Raw genomic sequence first — 21,620 nt, forward strand, 5'->3', positions numbered from 1 at the left:
TTTGAATATTGTATTTGTATAATCTCCTTGTATGTTAGGCATTGCTGTTCATTATCAACAGTTCTTGGATCTATTACTTCATACGGAACCACCCATGAAGGAATTCCTTCCTCCATATACGCCTTGTATTTCTTCCAGACCGTGAAGAGGCTTCTTCGAATATAATGGTGCAAAAACATAGAGTCCGCTTTTACTTTATCATACCACATGTACGCATGCCAACCAAATATTTTTTTATGTCCTTCCAAGGCCAGAAGCTTACGGTTTTTTAACATCATCCAATCCTTCAGCCATACCAGACATATTGCTTCGTGATATAACCTTATGTTGGGCAGTTGCAGACCACCTCTTTCCTTTGCATCTTGTAATACCTTCATTTTCACTCGAGGTTTCTTGCCTGCCCACACAAAGTCTGAAATTTTTCTTTGCCATTTGTCAAATTGTTTGGAGTCTCGGATAATTGGTATGGTTTGCAACAAGAACATTACTCGTGGTAAAACATTCATTTTTACTGCTGCTATTCTTCCCAACCAGGATAGGTTCAGTTTGTTCCATTTTATTAAGTCTCTCTCTATTTGTATCCACAATTTCTCATAATTATTTTTAAACAGATCTATATTTTTCGCAGTCAGTTCAATGCCCAGATATTTTACTTTATTAGTTACCTCACAGTCTGTTATCTCCATTAGCTCTTGCTGCTTCTGCTTAGTCATGTTCTTGCATAAAATCTTTGACTTCTTTTTGTTCACATAAAATCCAGCCAGGTCTCCAAATTGTTTTATTTTCTCTATTACCTTTGGCATATTTTCAGTTGGATCCTCTACTATTAGCATTATGTCATCCGCAAAAGCTCTGACCTTGTAGGAAAACTCTTTTATTTTCATACCTTGAATTGTGTCGTCCTCTCGTATTTGAATCATCAGTATTTCCAAAATCAAGATAAATAACAATGGTGACAAAGGGCACCCCTGCCTCGTTCCTTTACTTATTTTCAGTTTTTTGGTCAAGTCCTCATTCACTATAATTGCTGCACTTTGGTCTCTATAAATTTCTTTAACCGCTTGTATGAACTTTTCTCCCATTTGCAGCTTTTCCATAGTGGCAAACATAAAGTCCCAGTTCAGATTATCAAATGCTTTTTCCGCGTCCATGAAGAAAAAACCAACCTCTCTGTCACAGTGCTTGTCATAGTATTCAATAGCGTTTATCACTGTCCTCAAATTGTCTTTAATTTGTCTGTTAGGTAAAAATCCCGCCTGTTCCTCAGCAATGAATTCCGACATCCATCCTTTCAGTCTCTCTGCCAACACCTTTGCAAATATTTTATAATCATTGTTCAACAAGGAGATTGGTCTATAATTCTTAACATTTGTCAAGTCTTGACCCTCCTTCGGAATCAATGATATGTTGGCTTCATTCCATGAATCAGGCACTCTTTGGTCTTGCATTGCTCCATTCATTGCCTCTTTCAGGAAGGGCGCCAGTCTGACTTCATTGGTTCTGATTATCCCGTCAAGGTAAGAGAGTCTCTGTTGTAACTTGTACTTAATTTGGTTGTTTTATTTATTTATTAATTTATACCTCCTCCTTTCTGTTCAAAGAATACCCAAGGCAGCTAACAGATAGACACATCCTATTATAACACAAACTTCAATTAAATAACCATTTATAAACAAAACATGACTAGCTTTTCTTTTGCCGGTGGTATCTAAGGTGCTTCTCCAGGAGACAGGCAGCAGAGGGCTGCAATTTCTTTTCAAGGCTTAAGCAGCCAGGCATGGGGTTGGCAGGTGGAAACACTCAGTTTCAACATCAGGTTCTCCCCAGGGCAACCTTAATAATAAATATTATTAATATTGTACTTAATATTAGACAATGTTAAGCAGAATTGGTAAGGCCATGGATCAGTGGTAGAGTATTAGCTTTGCATGCTGAATGTTCAGCCCCCAACATTTCCTGTTAAAAAGAATTGAGTAGTAGGTTATGGACCCTGGAGCGCCACTGCCAGTCTGAGTAGGCAATACAGATCTTGATGGACCAGTTGTATGTTTCAATATAAGGCAGATTCATATGTTCACGTCCAGTAGCACCTTGGAGACTAACAAAATTCATTCCTGCATAATCTTTTATAGCAGTAGAAAAGAGCAAGTGTCCAGTGGCATCTATAAGACTAACAACATTTGTGGTAGGGTATGAGCTTTTGTGAGTCACACGGACAGATTAGGAGACACATCAAATCAGACATAACCAAGGAAGTTGCAGTGAGAAACATGAGAAGAGCTAATTAACATCTGTAAAGAGTGTGTCGTAAAGAAAGCCAAAGCTTTGTTCAAGCCTAATGAAAAGACAGTGTTAAATTCTTGATGAATCCTAACTCAGCCCTTTCATGTTGGAGTCTCCCTCTGAAGTTATTTTGTAAGTGAGCAGTAAGCTTTAGATCAGCAATGGTACGTCCTATGTTTCCCAACTGGTTTCTGGGTACTGTGATTTTTTAAGGTCAGATTTTCTTCATTTTTAATTTTTTTTGCATAGGGATAACTAAATAAATGATAGGTAAATGGACAGATAAACAATAAATGGACAAAAATCCAAATTTATTTTCCTCCTGTCCTCTACTTGTCACCAGGGGTCATTTCATAGAAAAAGAGCTGGAGGAATTTATTAGCATAACTCATAGCATAACTCGTTCGCATATGCCACACCTCTGATATCACCTATCCCGGCTATTTTGGACCCAATCTTGGCCAGGGCCAAAATTGGACCCCAAATGGTCATGATCGGGCCACTGCTGAGTGGGAGAGTGATCCACCATCTGTCAGAGGCCCGATCCGGGCCGTTTCGGCCCTAATCCAGGCTGAAATGGGCCCCAAATGGCAGAGAGTCAGGTGGGCGGGGCCACCTGACATGTGGCCTCTTTGGGAATTGCTGGAACTGCGTTCCTGCACGTTCCCCCTCGAAATGAGCCCTGCTTGTCACCATCACATGGAAATCATTGGAAAGTATTGTTTGATTATGACTTGTTGACACATGAACTTCATCACTATTCCTAATGAGAAAGGCGGACTATAAATAAACAAAAATAATAATAAAATGGAAGGAAGTGTTCCATAAGGTAAAGTGGTCACAGGTTTTCAGGATCAAAACCAGCTCTTAGAACCGGGCCCCTGAAGCCAACAATTTAGTTCTAGTACTAGACTAATATATTTCCAGTGATTTTTTTCCCTGCACCAGCTATCGCCTCTCTCCCTCAACTCTTTCGAAGGTATCTTTTGTGCTTTCTTTACTTGTGATGTCACAAAGTGTTTACAACACAGTGGCAGGGGGGAAAGATCTAAAGCGAATGACAGAAAATCAATGCGACCTCCAGGGGCCCATTGACGAGTGGAACATTTTTAAAAAATCAATAATGCGGAATGGCACACAGCCTTGGCACTTGACAAATGGCAGTCGTTTAGGGGGTAGTTCCTCATTCTTTAGTGAGGATTTCACTTCTTTGTTTGATAGACTTCCTATAGTCAGAGGGCTTCGGTGCTGTTCTAAGGCTGGCATGGAGAAGGACAGCAAACAGGTGAAGTCATCCGAGTGGTAGGTCTTTTCCAGTTGGATGTCTTGTTGTCCTGTTCAAGAACTAAGGTAAGCATCTCAGTTAGCCTTACTTATTAGGGTCTCATGATCATTTTGTTATATGGATGGCTATTGGCTAAAGATTTGATCTGGTGGTCCTATTATTAAAACTATCTGCTGACTGGATTTCTGTCTTAGGTAACGGTGGCCCCCTGTGCAAGCACCAAGTCATTATTGACCCATGAGGGGATGTCACATCACATTTTCTGGGCAGAATTTTTGTTATGGGGGGTTTGCCATTGCCTTCCCCAGTTATTTGCACTTTACCTCCAGGAAACTGGGTGCTCCTTTCACCAACCTTGGAAGGATGGAAGACTGAGTCAACCTTGAGCTGGCTACCTGAACCCGGCTTCCGCCAGGATCGAACTCAAGTCGTGAGCAGAGCTGGGGCTGTGCCACGGGGTTTCTGTCTTACTTGACATTTAACAGATACATTTAAACAAATATTAATAAATTTAGGAAAGGTGCTGGCCATCTTTTTTTTTGCAAAAGGCTGCATATAAATATTCGAAATTTATTTAGCTATTAACATGTGTGTATTAGGTTGTATGAGCTATGGGATTAGCTGGTCCCTTTGGGGCCAAGCAGGAGTTTTTTGGGACAACCTCTAATTTGGCCATGAGACAATCCTTTTTTGCCAGCTTCATACGGTATCAGGGAGTTTAAATGTCTTTAAATAGACCTGGTTAGTGTAGACTGATAAGGTCTTAATGGAGGGGGCTACATTTGAAGCCCCAGTTCAGGTAGGGCATACACTGAAGGCAACTCACACCAGAGTTAGGATTGCTTATTTGAAAACAAATAAGTAAAAATGTGTGAGTTTGTCTGAATACTTTTAAAATAAATAATTAAAAATTAAGCAGAAATTTTGAAAAACTGAGACGGGCAGGAAATCTTGGTTAGTGTCTTGAAGTTACTGGTGATAAAGAGGGTTTACTTAAGCTGGCCACTTATCGGCTGTCAAGCTGTGGGGCATGGGGGCTGGGCAGCATTCATCTGAACTCTGGCTGCTGTACAGGATGGGGGGTTGTGGGTCTGGCTCACCACCTCTCAGCATAATTCTGTGCAGAAAATCACTTTTAATTTTTCTAACCCTAAGGTGTAAAAATGTTGTTCTTGCCACTCTTATTTACTTAATAACAACAACCACAATAATTTGAAAATGAGACAGTTAAAATCTTGGGGGATTTCAAAATCCAAACAGATTAGAACATAATACTCTGAATATTACTGTGGTTGAAAATCAACTGACTGATGTGGCAATCCCAGGTGACCGTCAAATTGAAGAAAAGGAGGTTGAAAGGATAACAAAATTATCAAAATCTAGGATCTGAAGTTCAGCAACTCTTGGAGAAATATACAACGATTATTCCAGTAATGATAGGAGTGCTAGGTGCGAACTGAGTGTCTTGTGGTGGAAGCATATCAGACCATTATTTCAACCACTGCAAGTCAGCCGCCCACATTATCATGAGTGGGCTGTTTAATAAGGATTTGTGGCAATTACCAGAGTGGCAATTGAAGATGAGAAATATTCTTAAAATGGAGTTTGTGAATGTAAAAAAAAAAGTTGTGTAAATAGTTGCAATGCCTAATGAAGTTGCTTGAGTTGAACACATGCATTTGCTTTGTAGTTAACCAGATTTTAAAACAAAGGAATTAATAAACAGGAATTAATAAACAGACTCTGATATGTCCGGGTCAAGTCAATATATAACTTTGATTGCTTCACACCTGGTTTTTGACTGAGGTCATCACAACGGCTCTTAGCAACGCACCGCTGACAGACTGTGAAATAGGAGGAATTGGAGACAATTACCTCAGCAGTTTGTCATCAGCTACTGAACCTCAATGCAATGTGGTGTAAAACTTTTTTAAATTTTTTATTCCATCCTTCTGTAAAGTAGACAGCAGGTGAGAGAGAAACTTTTGCACCTGAATCTAATAATTTGCTTCTTAACATCTTCCCTCTTTATTTCCTATCTTTCCCCCATCTGAATTAGATAGCTGACAGGATTCAAGGACTTGTTTAATACAACTGACTCCTTCTCTTTCTTTGTTCTCTCTCTCCTCGTGGTCTTGCAAGAAGCAAGACACTTCTTCACAGGTCTCATGTAAAAATGTGTCAGAGAGATACCCGTGCTCTCATCCCTCCATTCAAGTGCAGCTGGATTAGCTAGCCACTTGTAACAGAATAGTGTTTTTTAAAGTAGGTTTCTATTTTTAATTCTGCTACTACAAAAATGCAAGTAAATGTGAATCAGCTTCAATAAAAGTAAGTTCTATCTGTTGCAATATACTGGCTGTTGAAGAGTGTTTCAGCTCGTGTGATTCTACGCTTTCCTGATTGTGCAACTTTGTTGCATCCTTGCTGCATCCTCTGAAGTGTGTTTGGATAAGAGAGAAAGATTGGCTCAAGGTCGCCAGAGAATTTTACAGCTAAGTGGGAGATCTGAACCCACATCTTCCAGATACACATCCAACTCTACGCCATATTAGTCCTCAACAGGGGTCATTTTGTAGAAAAAGAGCAGCAGGAACTCATTAGCATAACTCATTAGCACAACTCATTTACATATGCCACGCCCCTTGACATCACTGGAAGTGTGTCATTGGCATAACTGATTTGCGTATGTCCCACCGCCTGACATCACCTATCCCGGCTGTTTTGGACCCAATCCTGGCCATTCAGGGGCGAAATTGGGCCCAAAATTGCAAAATGGGGCTGAAAATGGTTAAAAAGGGGCCCAAAATGGTCAGGATTGGGCTGCTGCTGAGCGGGAGAGTGATCCACCACCCATCAGAGGCCTGATCTGGGCCATTTCAGCCCCAATCCTGGCTGTTTTGGCCTGATCCTAGCCATTTTGGGCCCGAATTGGGCCGTTTTGGCCCCAATCCAGGCCGAAATGGGCCCAAAATGGCCAAAAATCAGGTGGGCAGGGCCACCTGACATGTGACCTTTTTGGAGAACTGCTGGAACTGCATTCCTGTGCGTTCCCCCTCAAAATGAGCCCTGGTACTCAACATTATGCATGTTGAAAGCAATGTGCTTGGAGGAGGAGTAAGCATAAGGGCACTGACTTCGCCCTCTGCTTATGTGTGATCACTGGCTCATAAGCATGCATGAAGATTTTGTTGGGGAAAATGGGTTAAAAATAGTTTAAATTCAGATTTGCAATGGATCTTGAATCAATAGATGTCTGTTTGCTTTTAAAAATATTTACTTCTAAAGGAAAAAGGTACACGGGATTCCTACAAAATAAGAAACTCTATAAGGTACATCTTGACACTATGGAGTACAAACTTTAAAAGCATGGATAATGGAGATTGTTCTTGTTGTTGTTCTTCTTGACCTTTTGGGAAGGAAGTCACCTGACCTATTGACCAATAACAGTTTACAAACACATCTCAGTTTCCTCAGGCTTTGAATCAGATAAGGCTATTGGCTCTGTGCCAGGTTTTCTTCCAGGTCAACACAAACAATAGAAACACTAGGTAAACACATTAACCCCATGTCAGACCTTGCAACATATATTCCAACAGTTTTAACTTTGACTTTTTAAAAAAACACAACAGTCTGAGTCCAGGGTGCTTAAAGAAACACTCACTTTTCTACAAACTGACCCACACATTAAGATCTGTCTGCCTGTAGAGTCCTTTCTGTACATAGGGTGGTTGCCACTTTCAGCTTGGGAAAATCCTGGAGACTTCAGAGCAGAGTTTAGGGAGGGCAGAGTTTGGGTAATTAGAAAACTCGTACAGTTGGCCCCCCAAAGCTGCCATTTACTCCTGAGGAACTGATCTCTCTACTCTGGGGATCAGGTGTATATTAGAGAGAACTCCAGGTCTCACCTGGAGATTGGTAACCCTACCTGTGCATCACTCCCAGTGGAAAGCCATTGGGTGACCCTTTTGGTTTTCAACTGTAATATCACTTCACGCTTTCCCTGAAGGCATTTCAGCATCAGGCCCAAAGTGTGCTCTAAAGAAGATTCTCACTCCATGAAGAAAAGACATCTGCTCCTCTTACGATCTTTCTTCTTGTCTAACTATAATTTGGTTGGGGTGCGGGGTAGTATGTTTTGCTGTCCTTTTATGTTTCATGGATTTTTATAGTACATTTATTGCTTCTCAGCTGGTGGCTTGCTTTAATTCTTCCTGTTAACTGCCTAGTATAAAGCTAAAAGGTGGGATAAAACTATTGGAACTACAATAAGATCATCAACAACAACAATAGCAACATTAGATTTGTATACTACCCTTCAGGATGACTTTAACACTCACTCGGAGCGGTTTACAAAGTATGTCATTATTATCCCCACAACTAGGGCTTTTTTTCAGCGGGAACGCTGTGGAACGGAGTTCCGGCACCTCTTAAAAATGGTCACATGGCAGGTGGCCCTGCCCCCTGATCTCCAGAAAAAGGGGAGTTTAGATTGCCCTCTGCACCGAGGGCAATCTAACTCCCCTCTGTCTGGAGATCAGGGGGTGGGGCCACCGGCCATGTGACCATTTTCGCCAAGGGGAATTTAAACTTTAAAAAGCTCCTCCCTTGTTCTAGCTGACCCAAAATGACATCATTGTGTGGTCCTGAGTTCCACTACTGAGTTCCACCACCTCTTTTCACAGAAAAAAAGCCCTGCCCACAACAAAACATCCTGTGAGGTAGGTGCGCTGAGAGAGCTAGAAGCTGTGACTGACCCAAGGTCACCCAGCTGGCTTCAAGTGGAGGAGTGAGGAATCAAACCTGGTTCTCCAGATTAGAGTCACGCGCTCTTAACTACTACACCAAACTGGCTCTTAACCACTACACCAATACCGTTCCATGATTTCAGAAATGCTTTTGTTTCATTACTCTCTCATATGTAGTCCTCTTCCATTTTTTTTTTAAAAATGGCAGTCGCCAATTTCTGAAGCCCCTTTGCTTTTTAAAAGGCTACTCAGTGTTTTCTCTTATTTTTATCCCCCATTTATGTCCCAAGGGCTGACACATGATGTGTACCGGCAGGTGTTCCAGATGCATCGGGATTGCCTTGTTCCCTCTCTCTATCTGTGCGATTGTCTCTAATCTTCTCCTCTACTTCCCCAATGGACAAGTGTTAGATGCTGACAGAATCACTGACCTGGTCTGGTTTTTCCATGGCATTCTGGGAGCTGGAATACTGGTAAGAAATGGCTTCTTTGGTAACTGTAGGTCAAGTGGTCCCCAACATGGCATCTCTGAGCACTGATGTGCCTGTTAATGGACTTCCTGGTGCCTGCTTGCTTCTTCCCCAAAGTATCTGTTTCCTAGGGTTGCCAACCTCCAGGTGGAATATAATAAGGGCACCCCCTGTGGTAACCGGGATAACAAAAATAAACCCACAGCGAACTGGTCTACAAGACCACAATTCCTTAAACAGCACTGTGTACCAATTACATCAAAGAGTAAATGAATCCTTAATGAAATTAATCAATTATTCTTTTTATAATATGAAGTGCCAGGTGCTTCGTAATTGACAAAGTATCTGGTTCCCAATTGGGTTGAGAGGAGTGAGTCAACAACTTCTGAATTGCATGACTGCCACTCGCTAACGCTCTTGAAAAAGAAATCCCGAAACAGGAGTTTAGCTGCCCTGTTGAGCGTTTGGTGGCTGCTATTTCTCCGGCAAGTTCTACAGTTCCACTGCGGGTCCTCCCGTCCGGGAGTTGGTCTTCGGAGCGCACTGCTTCAGGGATTACTACAGGATAAGAACAAGAGAGTCTGCTCTTCATTTGGAAATTGTCAAGACTTGGGACTGAGAACTTAATCTTCTCATGCTTTTGGGTTGTGTTTCCTTGTTAATTACTTTGTCAGTTACAAAGCACCTGGCACTTTATATTATAAAAAGAATAATTGATTAATTTCATTAAGGATTCATTTACTCTTTGATGTAATTGGTACACGGTGCTGTTTAAGGAATTGTGGTCTTGTAGACCAGTTCGCTGCAACATCCAGGTGGAGACTGAAGATCTCCCAGAATTATATCTGATATCCAGACTGCAGAAATCAGCTCCCCTGGGGGGGGGGAAACGGCTGCTTTGGAGGGGGGACTCAATGACATCACATCCCTGCCGTCCCTCCCAAAACTTTTCCTTTCCCAGACTCCACCCCCAAATCTCCAAGAACTTCCCAACTCAGAGTTGACTATGGTGGAAGACTATTGCCCCATGTCATTTTTATATGCATCATTTTAAAAAATAGCTATGCTGTAGACATAATTACAAAGCAAAGATATAAACAAAAGAAGGGTGCATTTAATAACCTCTTTCAGAACAGGACATTTTGTGAAAGGTCTAAATAAAAACAGCCTAAGGGCGGGGTGACATATATAATGTCACACGCGCACACAAGAACAGGGAGGGAGGGAGTGCACCCATCAGCATTCTAAATCGGTGACTAGTGGCACTATGGGCCAAGCTACAAGTGACGAATGACACTTGCCTGGCCAGTGAACAGACTCACATGTATTCCTCCCTGTTTACTTGCCATTACTTGCACTCCACTTGATCAAGTGAATGGCAAGTGAACAGGGAAGAATACATGTGAGTCTGTTCACTGGCCAGGCAAGTGTCATTCGTCACTTGTAGCTTGGCCCTCAGAGACTGACCTGCAAAATATCATGATGAAAGTGGGCTTCTCCTCTGAAATGACAGAGGCATTTCCGCTGGCAGTTTACTGCAGGGTGTCCTTTCACTGACTGTCTCACAGTTTGTATGTGATCGTTAGGGTTGCCAGCTCCAAGTTGGGAAATTCCTGGAGATCTGGGGGGTGAAACCTGGAGAAAGTGGGGTTTGGGGAGGGAAAGGACCTTCGCATGGCATAATTCCATAGTGTCCACCCCCCCAAAGTAGCCATTTTCTCCAGGTGAACTGATCTCCGTGGCCTGGACACCAGTTGTAATTCCAGGAGATCTCCAGCCACTACTTGGAGGCTGGCAATCCTAGTGATCGTTGCTAGGGATGGCTTTAGATGAGCCCTCAGACTCAGAGTGTCCATGGGTTCCTTTCACAGTTTCCCACATTCAATAGACCCCTGGCTTCGTCCTTGCCTTATTCATCTCCTTATCTCCATCACTGTTCCACCCCAGGGAACACAATGCGACTTCTTTCACACACAACTTTCTAGCTCCACACATCACAGAAACCTTCCTGTGGCCAAATGCAAGGTAGCAAGGGGCTTTTAAGCAACCTTCCATTTCCTCAGAAGCACAACAACCAGGGTCACGAAAAATCAAACAATCAATGTTGGTATAAATTATTATATTATATCAAAAGTGCAAAAGTGCAAATACATATCCAACAGAGTTTAAAGTGCATATATATACAGGAAGAGGTAGTCTATCGGATGAACAATAAATATATTCCTATATGTAATTAATATTCTGGTGGTGGGAGAGTGCAAACGGATGCCACTTTAGAAGAAATTTTAAAGATTTCAGTCTTTATTTAATCATAGATCCAGAGGAGTTAACCATGTTAGTCTGTAGCAGCAAAACAGTAAAGAGTCCAGTAGCACCTTTAAGCCTAACCAACTTTAGGCATCTGACAAAGAGAACTGTGTTTCTCAAAAGCTTATGCTACAGTAAAGTTGGTTAGTCATAAAGGTGCTACTGGATTCTTCATAGTCTTTATTTAGGAGATGAGTTGGTGAGGCTAATTTGAATCAATTAAAAGCTGTGTGGCTGAAAATCAAAGGTGCATCTTTTTTTAACCACACCCTTTGGGGTCTAAGGTGGCCCTGTCAGAAGGCAATATTAAGACAATATTAAAGTGGTCTTTTCTTCTAACAGTGAATGCTGTTTCTTTAAAAAAAATGGAGGTAATTATGTTCCTTTTGGTAGTATGTGAACTTTTTGAACAATGAAGATGCTCGGTAGAAGCATATACAATGCCTCTAGAAACATATAAGGTTTTTAAAAAAATTTAATCCAGTATTGCAACACTTTGTTTTAAAAAAACTTACAGGAAATAAATGACTCAGTTCATCAATATTAAGAAGTGCTTCTAATTCCTGGATCAGTCAGGAAGTTGAATCTCAGGTCCTCAGCCTGTGCAGATTGACTTAACCACCAGGGACATCTCCTGTCCATTATCCTGGATTTCTGGCAAAGTTCCATTTTAACCGCAAGAGGCAGAGCCTCCCTGGCACTTTAAAAAGAAACAGGGGGGGGGGGAACCAAGGCATGTCCTCTATGGGAGGCAAATGTCCTTGGAACAAGGATAGACTGCAAAGCAAATGCTGGAGCAATTCCAAGAACACTTTCATATGTGGCAGGAGTTGGTTTGGTTGAAACTGGGTTGACTATGGAAAGTCTCACGGCAAGGCAGCGTTCTGGCAGACCGCTGGCGATTCAGTTTCTGTTGGGTCACGTGGCAGCTGCCTATGATTCTTACAAAAAATCCTGGATTCGGTGGAACTTGGTCTTCTTGACCCAGCTAGCATGACAGATCCTAGGTTCTTAAGGAAGAGCCCATACATAGAATCACTTACTGCTTCATGCGGCAGGTTATTGATAGATGCTGAGTATGTCCCCTTGCTTTGTAAGGAAGAGACATCTGCATAGATGCGGATGTCTCTTCCTTTGTCATGAAGCTTATTGGGAGGACAGCCCACCCCCTGAAATAAGAACTTCTGGATGCCAGTCCAACATCCTGTTTCAAAGTGCACTGAAAGTGGATTGAAAGTGCATTATTCAGCATGTGTAAAAGCGCCCATTGGGTCACTGCTGCCTGAGTACAGAAGAAGGAACCATGAGCTGAGAAAATAGGAGGACCGGGTTCACTTCTAACTTTGTTATGTACGTTTTTGAGTAAATCGACTTGGGAGCACATCACTGAAAAATGGGAAATAAACGTACAAACGAACTTTTCAAATAGTAAGTCAGCCTGCCTTTCTTTTCCAGATACTCTTGCCAGCGTTTATGATGCTGGGTGCAGGTGGAGAAGGATGCTGTGCTAACAGATGTGGGGTAAGCAGTTTCTCATAAACTGGGGCAATCAGTTTATTTATTTATTTTGCTGAAACAACTAACAGATATCTCCAATCCAGTCACCATAGAAATTGTGTGTATCAGGAGGATCCATGTGCGGTTGACAGCCTCCTGGTGTGCCAGGACATAATGCCTGAAAGGGGCTTTTGACCCTTGTCTAGAACCACCACTCTGAACAATAAGGGCCAAGCTACAAGTGAGGAATGACACTTGCCTGGCAAGTGAACAGACTCACGTGTATTCCTCCCTGTTCACTTGATCAAGTGGAGTGCAAGTGAATGGCAAGTGAACAGGGAGGAACACACGTGAGTCTGTTCACTTGCCAGGCAAGTGTCATTCCTCACTTGTAGCTTGGCTCTCAGAAGCAAAATTGTTTTGCCTTCAGTTTCCTGCAAGATGGAGAAACAGAACCAGGTGCCATTTTGTAAATGAAATGCAGTTTCAGGAGAGGATCATTTGGAAGGGAGGGGGGATGCTTAGGGAGGAATGTTTAACCCTTTCCCACCATGTCTCTGCTCCACGCCCCATCACTTTTCTGCTTCCAGAGGTCTGGGCTTTTTTTTCATTTCAGATGCTGCTCTCTGTCCTCTTTGCTGCGTTGGGAGCCTCAGGTGGCGTGTACTGTATGATCATTTCATCCTTGGGGTTGATTAACGGTCCCCTTTGTGACATTGGCGATGAAGTATACACTTACCCTTTCAGGAACAACACTTTCATGTGAGTAGAATACGCCTCGGTGTGAAGCCTGTACTCAGAAGCGAGAGCCTCCACAAGCAGCAAGGCTCGAATTGCCAGGTTGCCCAACTTTCCCTCCCCAGTTCTTCTGGCCATTCCTTCCCCACCTCCTAAAGTAAGCAAGAGTCCAGGTGTGAGTGAACGGGCAAAGAGATGGAATAACTAGGTGGGGAGGAAACAGAGTGGAAGAAATCCCACAATGACACATGCGAAATCTCTGCACTGTTTAGTTTAGTTTATTCGATGTTTAGCCCACCTTCTCTGCAAGTAGGCTCAGGGTGGGTTAAAACAGCAGTAACACAATTTTAGAAGATAATCATACATAAAATGTATGTACGTTTGTACGTTTCACTGTTTGTACAGTTTGGAAATGCCTGAAGCTGAGTTTCTGGGGGTGGAGGAGTTCATTGTTTTTTATCTTTCTTCTCTATATTAAAATGTCATTGTTAAAAATAATGGAAATAAATCATCCCAGCCCTTGCTCTGTTTAATTAATATATGATTCAGGTATCATCCAGACTATCCGTTCGAAGAAGTATTCATATCCATCTCACAACTATACTTATATCTTCAGAGCTTGCTGGAAGATGAACGAGGCACATGCCAAAAGATAAAGACTCACTCAGGAGGACTCCATGAACTCAGAGGGAGACACAAGTGAAGGTTTAGATACAGCAAAAAATGTCAACATTGATCCATCTGGGGAAACATTTAAACAGTTAAACTTGCAAGGCTGTGTAGGCAGGGAAAGATTTCTGTTCTGCTTGGCGGAATCAGCACGGCAAACAGTTAATTCTGTAATTTATGACCATTTCCCTTGGAAATGCTGGAGATTTATGTAAGTAGTTACTCCGTGCTGACCAGCGTCTCCCAGTGCATTGGCTCCCAGTTGAATTCCTGATCAGGTTCAAGATTTTAGTTCTGATGTTTAAAGCCCTTAGCAGACTGGGACCAACATACCCACAGGGCCATCTCTCACAGTATGTCCCTCGGAGGACCTTAAGCTCTGTTGATCAACATCAGCTGGTGGTCCCCAGCCCAAAAGATGTTTGCTTGGCCTTCTCAGCTCTGGCACCAGCCTGGTGGAATACCCTCCCTGCTGCGGCCCAGGCCCTGTGGGATCTGTTGCAGTCAGAGATGCTTTCGGCTGATCCTGCACTGGACAGGGGGTTGGACTAGATGGTCCGTATGGCCCCTTCCAGCTCTATGATCCTGTGAGTTCTGCTGGGCCTGTTAAATGGGGCTGTTCCACAAGGCCTGTGGCTGAGGCGATGGCAAACTCTCCTGCTGGCCTCTCTTGCTCTGTCCTTGCTCTGTTTTTGCTGCTTGAGATCTGGACAGATTTTTTTTGTCCATTTATCTGTACTGCCTGGCCTCTACAGAGTTTTATTCAATTTGTTCGTCAGACCCCATACTTGGATTAGTACTGCTTAATGGGTATTTTATATCATATTGATTATGGTTTTATTTATTTATTTATTTATTTGTTTGTTTGTTTGTTTGTTTGTTTGTTTGTTTATTCAATTTATATACCGCCCATCCCCCAGAAACTCAGCTTCAGGCATTTCCAAACTGCATACTCTCATATGCGGCAACATTGTTATATATTAAATAAATGAAAGGTCCCAGAGGAAGGTGTCTGTCGCTTCCCTGCACGAGTCAGTGCTCTGTGCCTACCTTTTTTTCATTCTGGAGACACACGCCAAAAGGAGACTCATGAAGAAATGCCCAAAATCCAGTGGGTGAAAGATTTCAAAGAAATCAAGTTTTCTAATAAAACCCAATGTAACTTGTTTTCCTTTTGCAGGGACAATTATTTGTTTAACCAGACAACATGGAGCATTTGCAAAAAGCCTGAAAACATCATCCTTTGGAACGTGGTCTTGTTCTCCCTCCTTCTGGCCATTGGCACGCTCGAAGCTGTCCTTTGCTTCATCCAAGTCGTCAATGGGCTCATTGGGTTCCTGTGTGGCACTTGCCTCAGGAAAAGGAAGGTCAGTGCATGTTAGAATGTCATGTACACATCTGACTGCTCCAATTCAAAGAAGGGCTGGGTGAGACAAGGGCTGTTTCCACACTGCTTACCTTGTTCCGGAAAACAGTGAAATCTCGCAGGAAGATGCTGTTATCGTGTCTTCTCGCGTGATAACAGCATCTTCTCGTGAGATTTCACTGTTTTCCAGAACAAGGTAAGCAGTGTGGAAACGGCCAAGATGTGAAAGAGCCCTGATGAAGATCAGGGATGAGTCATGGAGTGAGGGAGCATCTACCTCTTTCTTTCCATGCCTGCTCTTCAATTTAAACAGCTCTGCAAAGGGGGGGGGGAGAAGACAGATACATGGCTTACCCAGGGCCAAACTACAAGTGACACCTGACACTAGTTGGACACTTGTCAGCTTCCCTCAAGTTTTGATGGGAAATGTAGGCATCTTGGCGGAATGCTGGACAAGTGACAGCTGAAAAAGTCCACTGGACAGCAGTCGGAGAGCCAAGCTGCAAGACCAGGATGCCTACATTTCCCATCAAAACTTGAGGGAAGCTGACAAGTGTCCAACTAGTGTCAGGTGTCACTTGTAGTTTGGCCATCTGTCTCTTTCCCCCAGTGGTGTTCGATGTAGTTTATTAGGAGCTGTTTAAAACATGGAAGACCCACAAAAGGAAAAAGCTAAATACCCTATTCCCAAAGACCCTTCCCCAACCTTCAACACAGCTGTTAGGGTTGCTAATTATCTATTTTTTTAAATATGCAGAAGAACTTCATTCCCTTTCCCCATCACCATGGCTTCAAGTTCCACCTTGAGTTCTTCTGGAATTATAACTGATCTCCAGACTACACAGATCAGTTCCCCTGGAGGAAAAGGCAGTTTTGGAGGGTGGGCTCCAGGGCTCATTTTGAGGGGCAACGCACAGGAACGCCATTCCAGCAGTTCCCCAAAGCAGTCACATGTCAGGTGGCCCCGCCCGCCCAACTCTCGACCATTTGGGGCCCGTTTCGTCCTGGATTGGGGCCGAAATGGCCCGGATTGGGCCTCTGACGGGTGGTGGATCACTCTCCTGTTCAGCAGCAGCCCAATCTTGACCAATCTGGGCCACTTTTCAGCCATCTTCAGCCCCTTTTTGCTGTTTTGGGCCCAATTTCGGCCCTGAATGGCCAGGATTGGGTCCAAAGCAGCCAGGATAGGTGATGTCAGGAGGTGTGGCATATGCAAATCAGTTTTGCTAATGACACATTTCTGGTGATGTCAAGGGGCGGCATATGCGAATGAGCTATGCTAATGTGTTATGCTAATGAGTTCCTCCAGCTCTTTTTCTACGAAATGACCCCTGGTGGGCTCTGTGGCATCACATCCCCCTGAGCTCCCTCTCTTTCTCAAACTCTGCCCTCCGCAGGCTCACTTCCAAATCTCCAGGAATTTCCCAAGCTGGACTTGGCATCTGGTCCTAGTTCAGATCCATATCCCCCTCTCGGACCTCTTCATGTAGCTAGTTTTAGGGGCAAGCAACACATTTGGTATTCTAATCAGAGAACTCCAGCGTGATGCCAAGTTTGTCCTTGCAGTGGATTCTGTAATTTGCCTTGAGTCTCAATGAGAAAGGCGGACTAAAAATGAAGCAAGTCAATAAATAAATGGGGCTATCCCATTTTATTCTTATGATGACTTGGATGCCAAATTATTCAACACCTACACAATGCTAGAGATATTGTCTCTTAAAGCAGGTGTGTTGATTTCAGTGATTTAAGCATTCCCATTTGTTGCTCTGTTTGCTGAAAAATATTATTTAAGAAAATATAAATAAGCAGCTATTCATTAGATCATTTACATTATTAAAATGACTCGTCCTTTCTTCTTTTGCTTGTTTTCAGACTGATGTCGCAGAAATGTGACCAGCCTACACAGAATGCAGGAGAAAAACAACATCTGGCCAATTCATGTCCAGTCAGGATTGTGTTGTGTTTGTTGTATGTTGACAGGAACTAAGACACAGCGGGTGCTGAAAACTACAAAATAATCTAGACTTTTTTTATATAAAGAGAATCACTATATAGTTGGAGTGTGTGTGTGATTTATCTAGATTTTTTTCTCTGATGCTGTAGTATATATTTTTTAAATCTTCTCTTTGCGGTCAAGCAAAGAAAAAGGTGCTAGTAATGGTATTCTTTGCAATCAGGCAAAGAAAGGAACCACTCAGAAATAGCTCAAAATTCAGGATTGCCCAATGAAACTGGCCAGCAATCGGTTCAAAATAAACTAAAGAAATGTTGCAAGATGTGGTGGCAGGCTGTTAGTTTAAAAGGTTTTTTAAAGAATTAGAGTGGAACTACAAGTGACAAAAGGCACAGATTGGACACTTGTCAGCTTCCCTCAAGTTTTGATGGGAAATGTAGGCATCCTAGTGTTGCAGCTTGGCTCTCTGTCTGCTGTCCAATGGACTTTTCAACTGTCACTTGTCCAACATTCCGCCAAGCTGCCTACATTTCCCATCAAAACTTGAGGGAAGCTGACAAGTGTCCAACCTGTGCCTTTTGTCACTTGTGGTTCCGCTCCTAGACAAAGGAATGCCCTGGCAGAGCATCTTTTTTTTTGGCAAGCAGAAGGTCCCTCCCAGGTTCAATCTCCAGCATCTCTAGGTGATGTGAAAGACCTCCGACCATGAGAGACGAATGGTCTGACTCAGTGGAAGTATAATGCCTTTGCGTGAGTGGTCTAATTGACGGCTCTTGGCTGTGAAAATAAAAAGGAACATCCATCTTCAGGTGCAGTCTACTTCTGCATATCAAATGCTGAGGACATAGGACGGGGTGTGTGTGTGCCTTTTTGCCCTGACTGGGAGCTTCCCCGCTACATCCAGGTGACTGCTGTTCAAAACAGTGCCAGACCGAAAGAACTTTTCCGTGACCTAGTGGGTTCTTCCTGTGAAAGCATACTGTTTGGCATCTGGTGGTGGTGGAAAGTGCCATCAAGTCATAGCTGACTTACGGCGACCCCTGCTGGGGCTCTCAGGGCAAAGAGACTAACAGAGGTGGCTTGCCATTGCCTGCCTCTGCATAGTGTCCTTGGTTTTCCTTGGTGGTCTCCCATCCAATTACTAGTCAGGACCTGCCACGTAGCTTCTGAAATCTGAAGAGATCACGCTAGCTTGGGCTATCCAGGCCAAGACTTGGTATCTGTAACCACCTGAATATGCTGCCAGCAATCGTATACATCCAATTTACCTGTAGGCAAACGGAGGCTCGATGCAGCCACTGCTCTGCAAACTTTCAAAACTGCTGTCCCCACATGTTTCCTAGGGCCAAGCTACAAGTGACGAATGACACTTGAACGACAAGTGTATTTCTCCCTGTTCACTTGCACTCCACTCAATCCACTTGCCGTTCAAGTGTCATTTGTCACTTGTAGCTTGGCCCCTAGTTGACTGTTTTCAGCCAGAAATTCTAAACGAGCAACAAGACAATCTTTCTTCCGGCTGATCGGGGCTGTTACTTTTACTAATGATGCTCAGGGGCTGATGCTGTGAGTGAGGCTCCAGTTCTGGGCTTCTCTCCTTCAGCCTTCTCAACATCATTCTTACTTGTTCTTGGACCACAGAACCACAACAAAACAAACCCCACATGTTTGAAGACAATATGTAAATATCAAATGCTAGGGACACACAGAAAGGGAGGGCAATTGCCTTCTTGGTTAGCTTTCTGAAAATCATCAGGATAGCCATCGATAGAGGCAGAAGAGTGGACCAAACAGAACTTTCATCATCTCCAGCAGGCCTCCAGCACAAGGCAAGGACTGTGGCTCAGTGGTAGAGCGTCTGCTCAGCATGCAGAAAGCCCCAGGTTCAATCCCCTGCACCTTCAGTTAAAAGGATCAGGTAGTGGAACATGAAACACCTCTACCTAGGGTCGCTAGGCCCTCTGGAGCTCAGACTGGGAGATGGGGTTGCAGGGGGGAGCGCATTGGGAGGATTTACTTCACACGCACTTGCAGCATGCGCATGCTCCAGATCTCTCCTTCCTTGTCATTCCCAGTGTGACAAGGAAGTGAAGGCCCCTGCTGGCCTGATTTGATAAAAATCAGCCCCCAGCACTATCAAATCTGCCTCATGCCTTTACTTGCTTGTTGTGCTGGGAATGACGTCAGTACCAGCATGACAAGGAAGCGCTCCAAAGCGCACAGGAGAGTGCTGTGGGGGCTCCCAGATCCATTCTGCGTGCCTCCCCCCCTGCCAGCCAGGTGGGAGGTGGAGGGGGCAGAGGCTGGGAGCAGGGGAACCCCACCCTCACTGGGGCCTACCTCTACCTGAGAAGCTGGAGAACTGTTGCAAGTCTGAGTAGACAATATTGACCTTGATGGACCGATGTTCTGATTCAGTGCAAGGCAGCTCCATATGTTCGTGTGAATGTCTATACTTGTCCAGTCTCCTACATTTTTCTACCCAAAGCAACTCCCCAACTTCTATGTATCATTTGCCCCATTTCCTCCAAGCATCCCTTGAGAATCAGCAGCAAAACAAAGTGGAAATTTGTTATAAAACCCCCCAGTAAAAGGAAGCAGCTCCCATACTTTTAAGAAAGGAGATGCCATTTGCCATTGTGGAGGTTGCTAGTCAATCACAACAGTATCACCAACCTTCAAGCCTTGGTTTTTGCTAGTAAAGGCAGGGGGAGTGGGCAGGACCCTTTCCAGGGCTATTTTGGCCTTTAAGAGAGGATCCATTAGGGCCAGGTCTAGCAGCAGCCATGGGAAAACTTGTTACCGCCAGACATGTATGACTAGGGTTGCCAGACCTCCTCTGGAGCCAGGGTATTCCTACCTCCAGCTCTTGGCAGGAAGGGGGAGATGTGAGGAGGCTGGCTGGAACATACAGCGAAATGGCACTTCACAGGGCTTCCAAAGATGTCACTTCTTGTTCATACCGGAAGTGACAGGGTCTTTTATAGTAAAAATGCTATATTTGGGGACAATTCCTAATGAATCAGTCCTGCTGAGACCCCATCACTTCTGGTCTGAAGTGGAAGTGACATCATCAGAAGCCCCATGGAATGCCAGCAAGCAAAATGTATGTGCAGGGGAGAAGGACAGGCACAATGCTGCCCACTCCCCACCCCACAGTTTCAAGGTAGGGGAACATGGCAATCCTATCCATGACTCACAGAGGCCCAGCTACTTGCTCTTGTTCAACAGCAGCTACCCTGTGGAAGTCAGTGTGATGTAGTTGTTAAAGTTTCAGACTAGGATCTGGAAGACTGAGATTGGTATCCCCATTCTGCCATGGAAGTTGGGCCAGTCATATACTTTCAACTTAATGTACCTCACAGGGTTGTTGTAAGGATAAAATGGAGGACAGGACAATAATGTAAGCAGCTTTGAGTCTCCATTGGGGAGAATGGTGGGGTATAAATTATTAGAAACGGGGTTTTTTTTTAGAGGGGAGGTAGCAGTTACACAGACAGAAGCATTTCCCCAATGTGCAGTAACTAATCTTCAGGCAATTAAATTTCAGAAAAGATTGAGGTAGATTCAGTTCACAGCATTTTCTTGTAGAAGAAAGAATCCTAGTTAAAACAGTACTTTCCCTATACCATGGCCAACTAGTTCCGCATCATGGCTGAAGATGGGTACATAGATCAGGCCTTCATGGCAGGAGCTATGAAAAGGTAAATCCTCCAGCTTGGAAAGCTATGAGGCAAGAAAGAGACTCTCCCTCAATGGAGACAGGGAGAGGAGTCAGGAGGTGTTTGCATCTTAACCAAAGAGAAACAACTTGCTTATCAGCAGAGTAACATACAGAGAGAGAGAGAGAGAGAGAGAGAGAGAGAGAGAGAGATGCACCCCCCACCATGTTCAAGGCATGCTGAGTTGCCTATTCCAACATAAATGAATAATAAGCATAGCTTAAGATGAAAAGCAGATAAAAGTAGGTTGGTTGGTGGATGGGAAGGAGAGAAGAAAAGAGGGAAATATGAGGATATGGGGGCTGCCAGGATGAGGGAAAGAGGAAATAGTAGGGAGGAAATAGTAGGGGGGGTGAGATCCCTTTGGGGGAGCCCCACACCAGAACTAGGCCTCGCCTGATCAGAACTGTGCAACTGGAACCAAATTGGTGCCTGGCAACACACCACTTGGCCAGACTTTTCCCAGGAGAGGTTGCTGGGGAAGGGAAGGAGGGAAAACTAAAAATGGGGACAGGGATTGGGTGATAAGTGAGAAGGACAAAAGGAAGTGAGAAATGGGAAGATTCTATGGGGGCTTTCAA

General features: G+C 43.7%; 1 protein-coding gene across 1 annotated transcript; it reads left to right on the top strand.

Moving 5' to 3' along the window:
• Positions 1-3,517: 3,517 nt before the first annotated feature.
• Positions 3,518-17,388, top strand: LOC129326109 (transmembrane 4 L6 family member 1-like). Its single transcript, XM_054974247.1, has 6 exons — positions 3,518-3,633; positions 8,607-8,789; positions 12,549-12,614; positions 13,207-13,352; positions 15,178-15,364; positions 17,236-17,388. Exons 2-6 carry the CDS (start codon positions 8,616-8,618, stop codon positions 17,254-17,256), a joined length of 594 nt encoding a protein of 197 aa, XP_054830222.1. The 5' UTR covers positions 3,518-3,633; positions 8,607-8,615; the 3' UTR covers positions 17,257-17,388.
• The last annotated feature ends 4,232 nt before the right edge of the window (positions 17,389-21,620 follow it).

This window comes from Eublepharis macularius, chromosome 3 (assembly GCF_028583425.1).
Source record: "Eublepharis macularius isolate TG4126 chromosome 3, MPM_Emac_v1.0, whole genome shotgun sequence".
Taxonomy (NCBI): domain Eukaryota; kingdom Metazoa; phylum Chordata; class Lepidosauria; order Squamata; family Eublepharidae; genus Eublepharis; species Eublepharis macularius.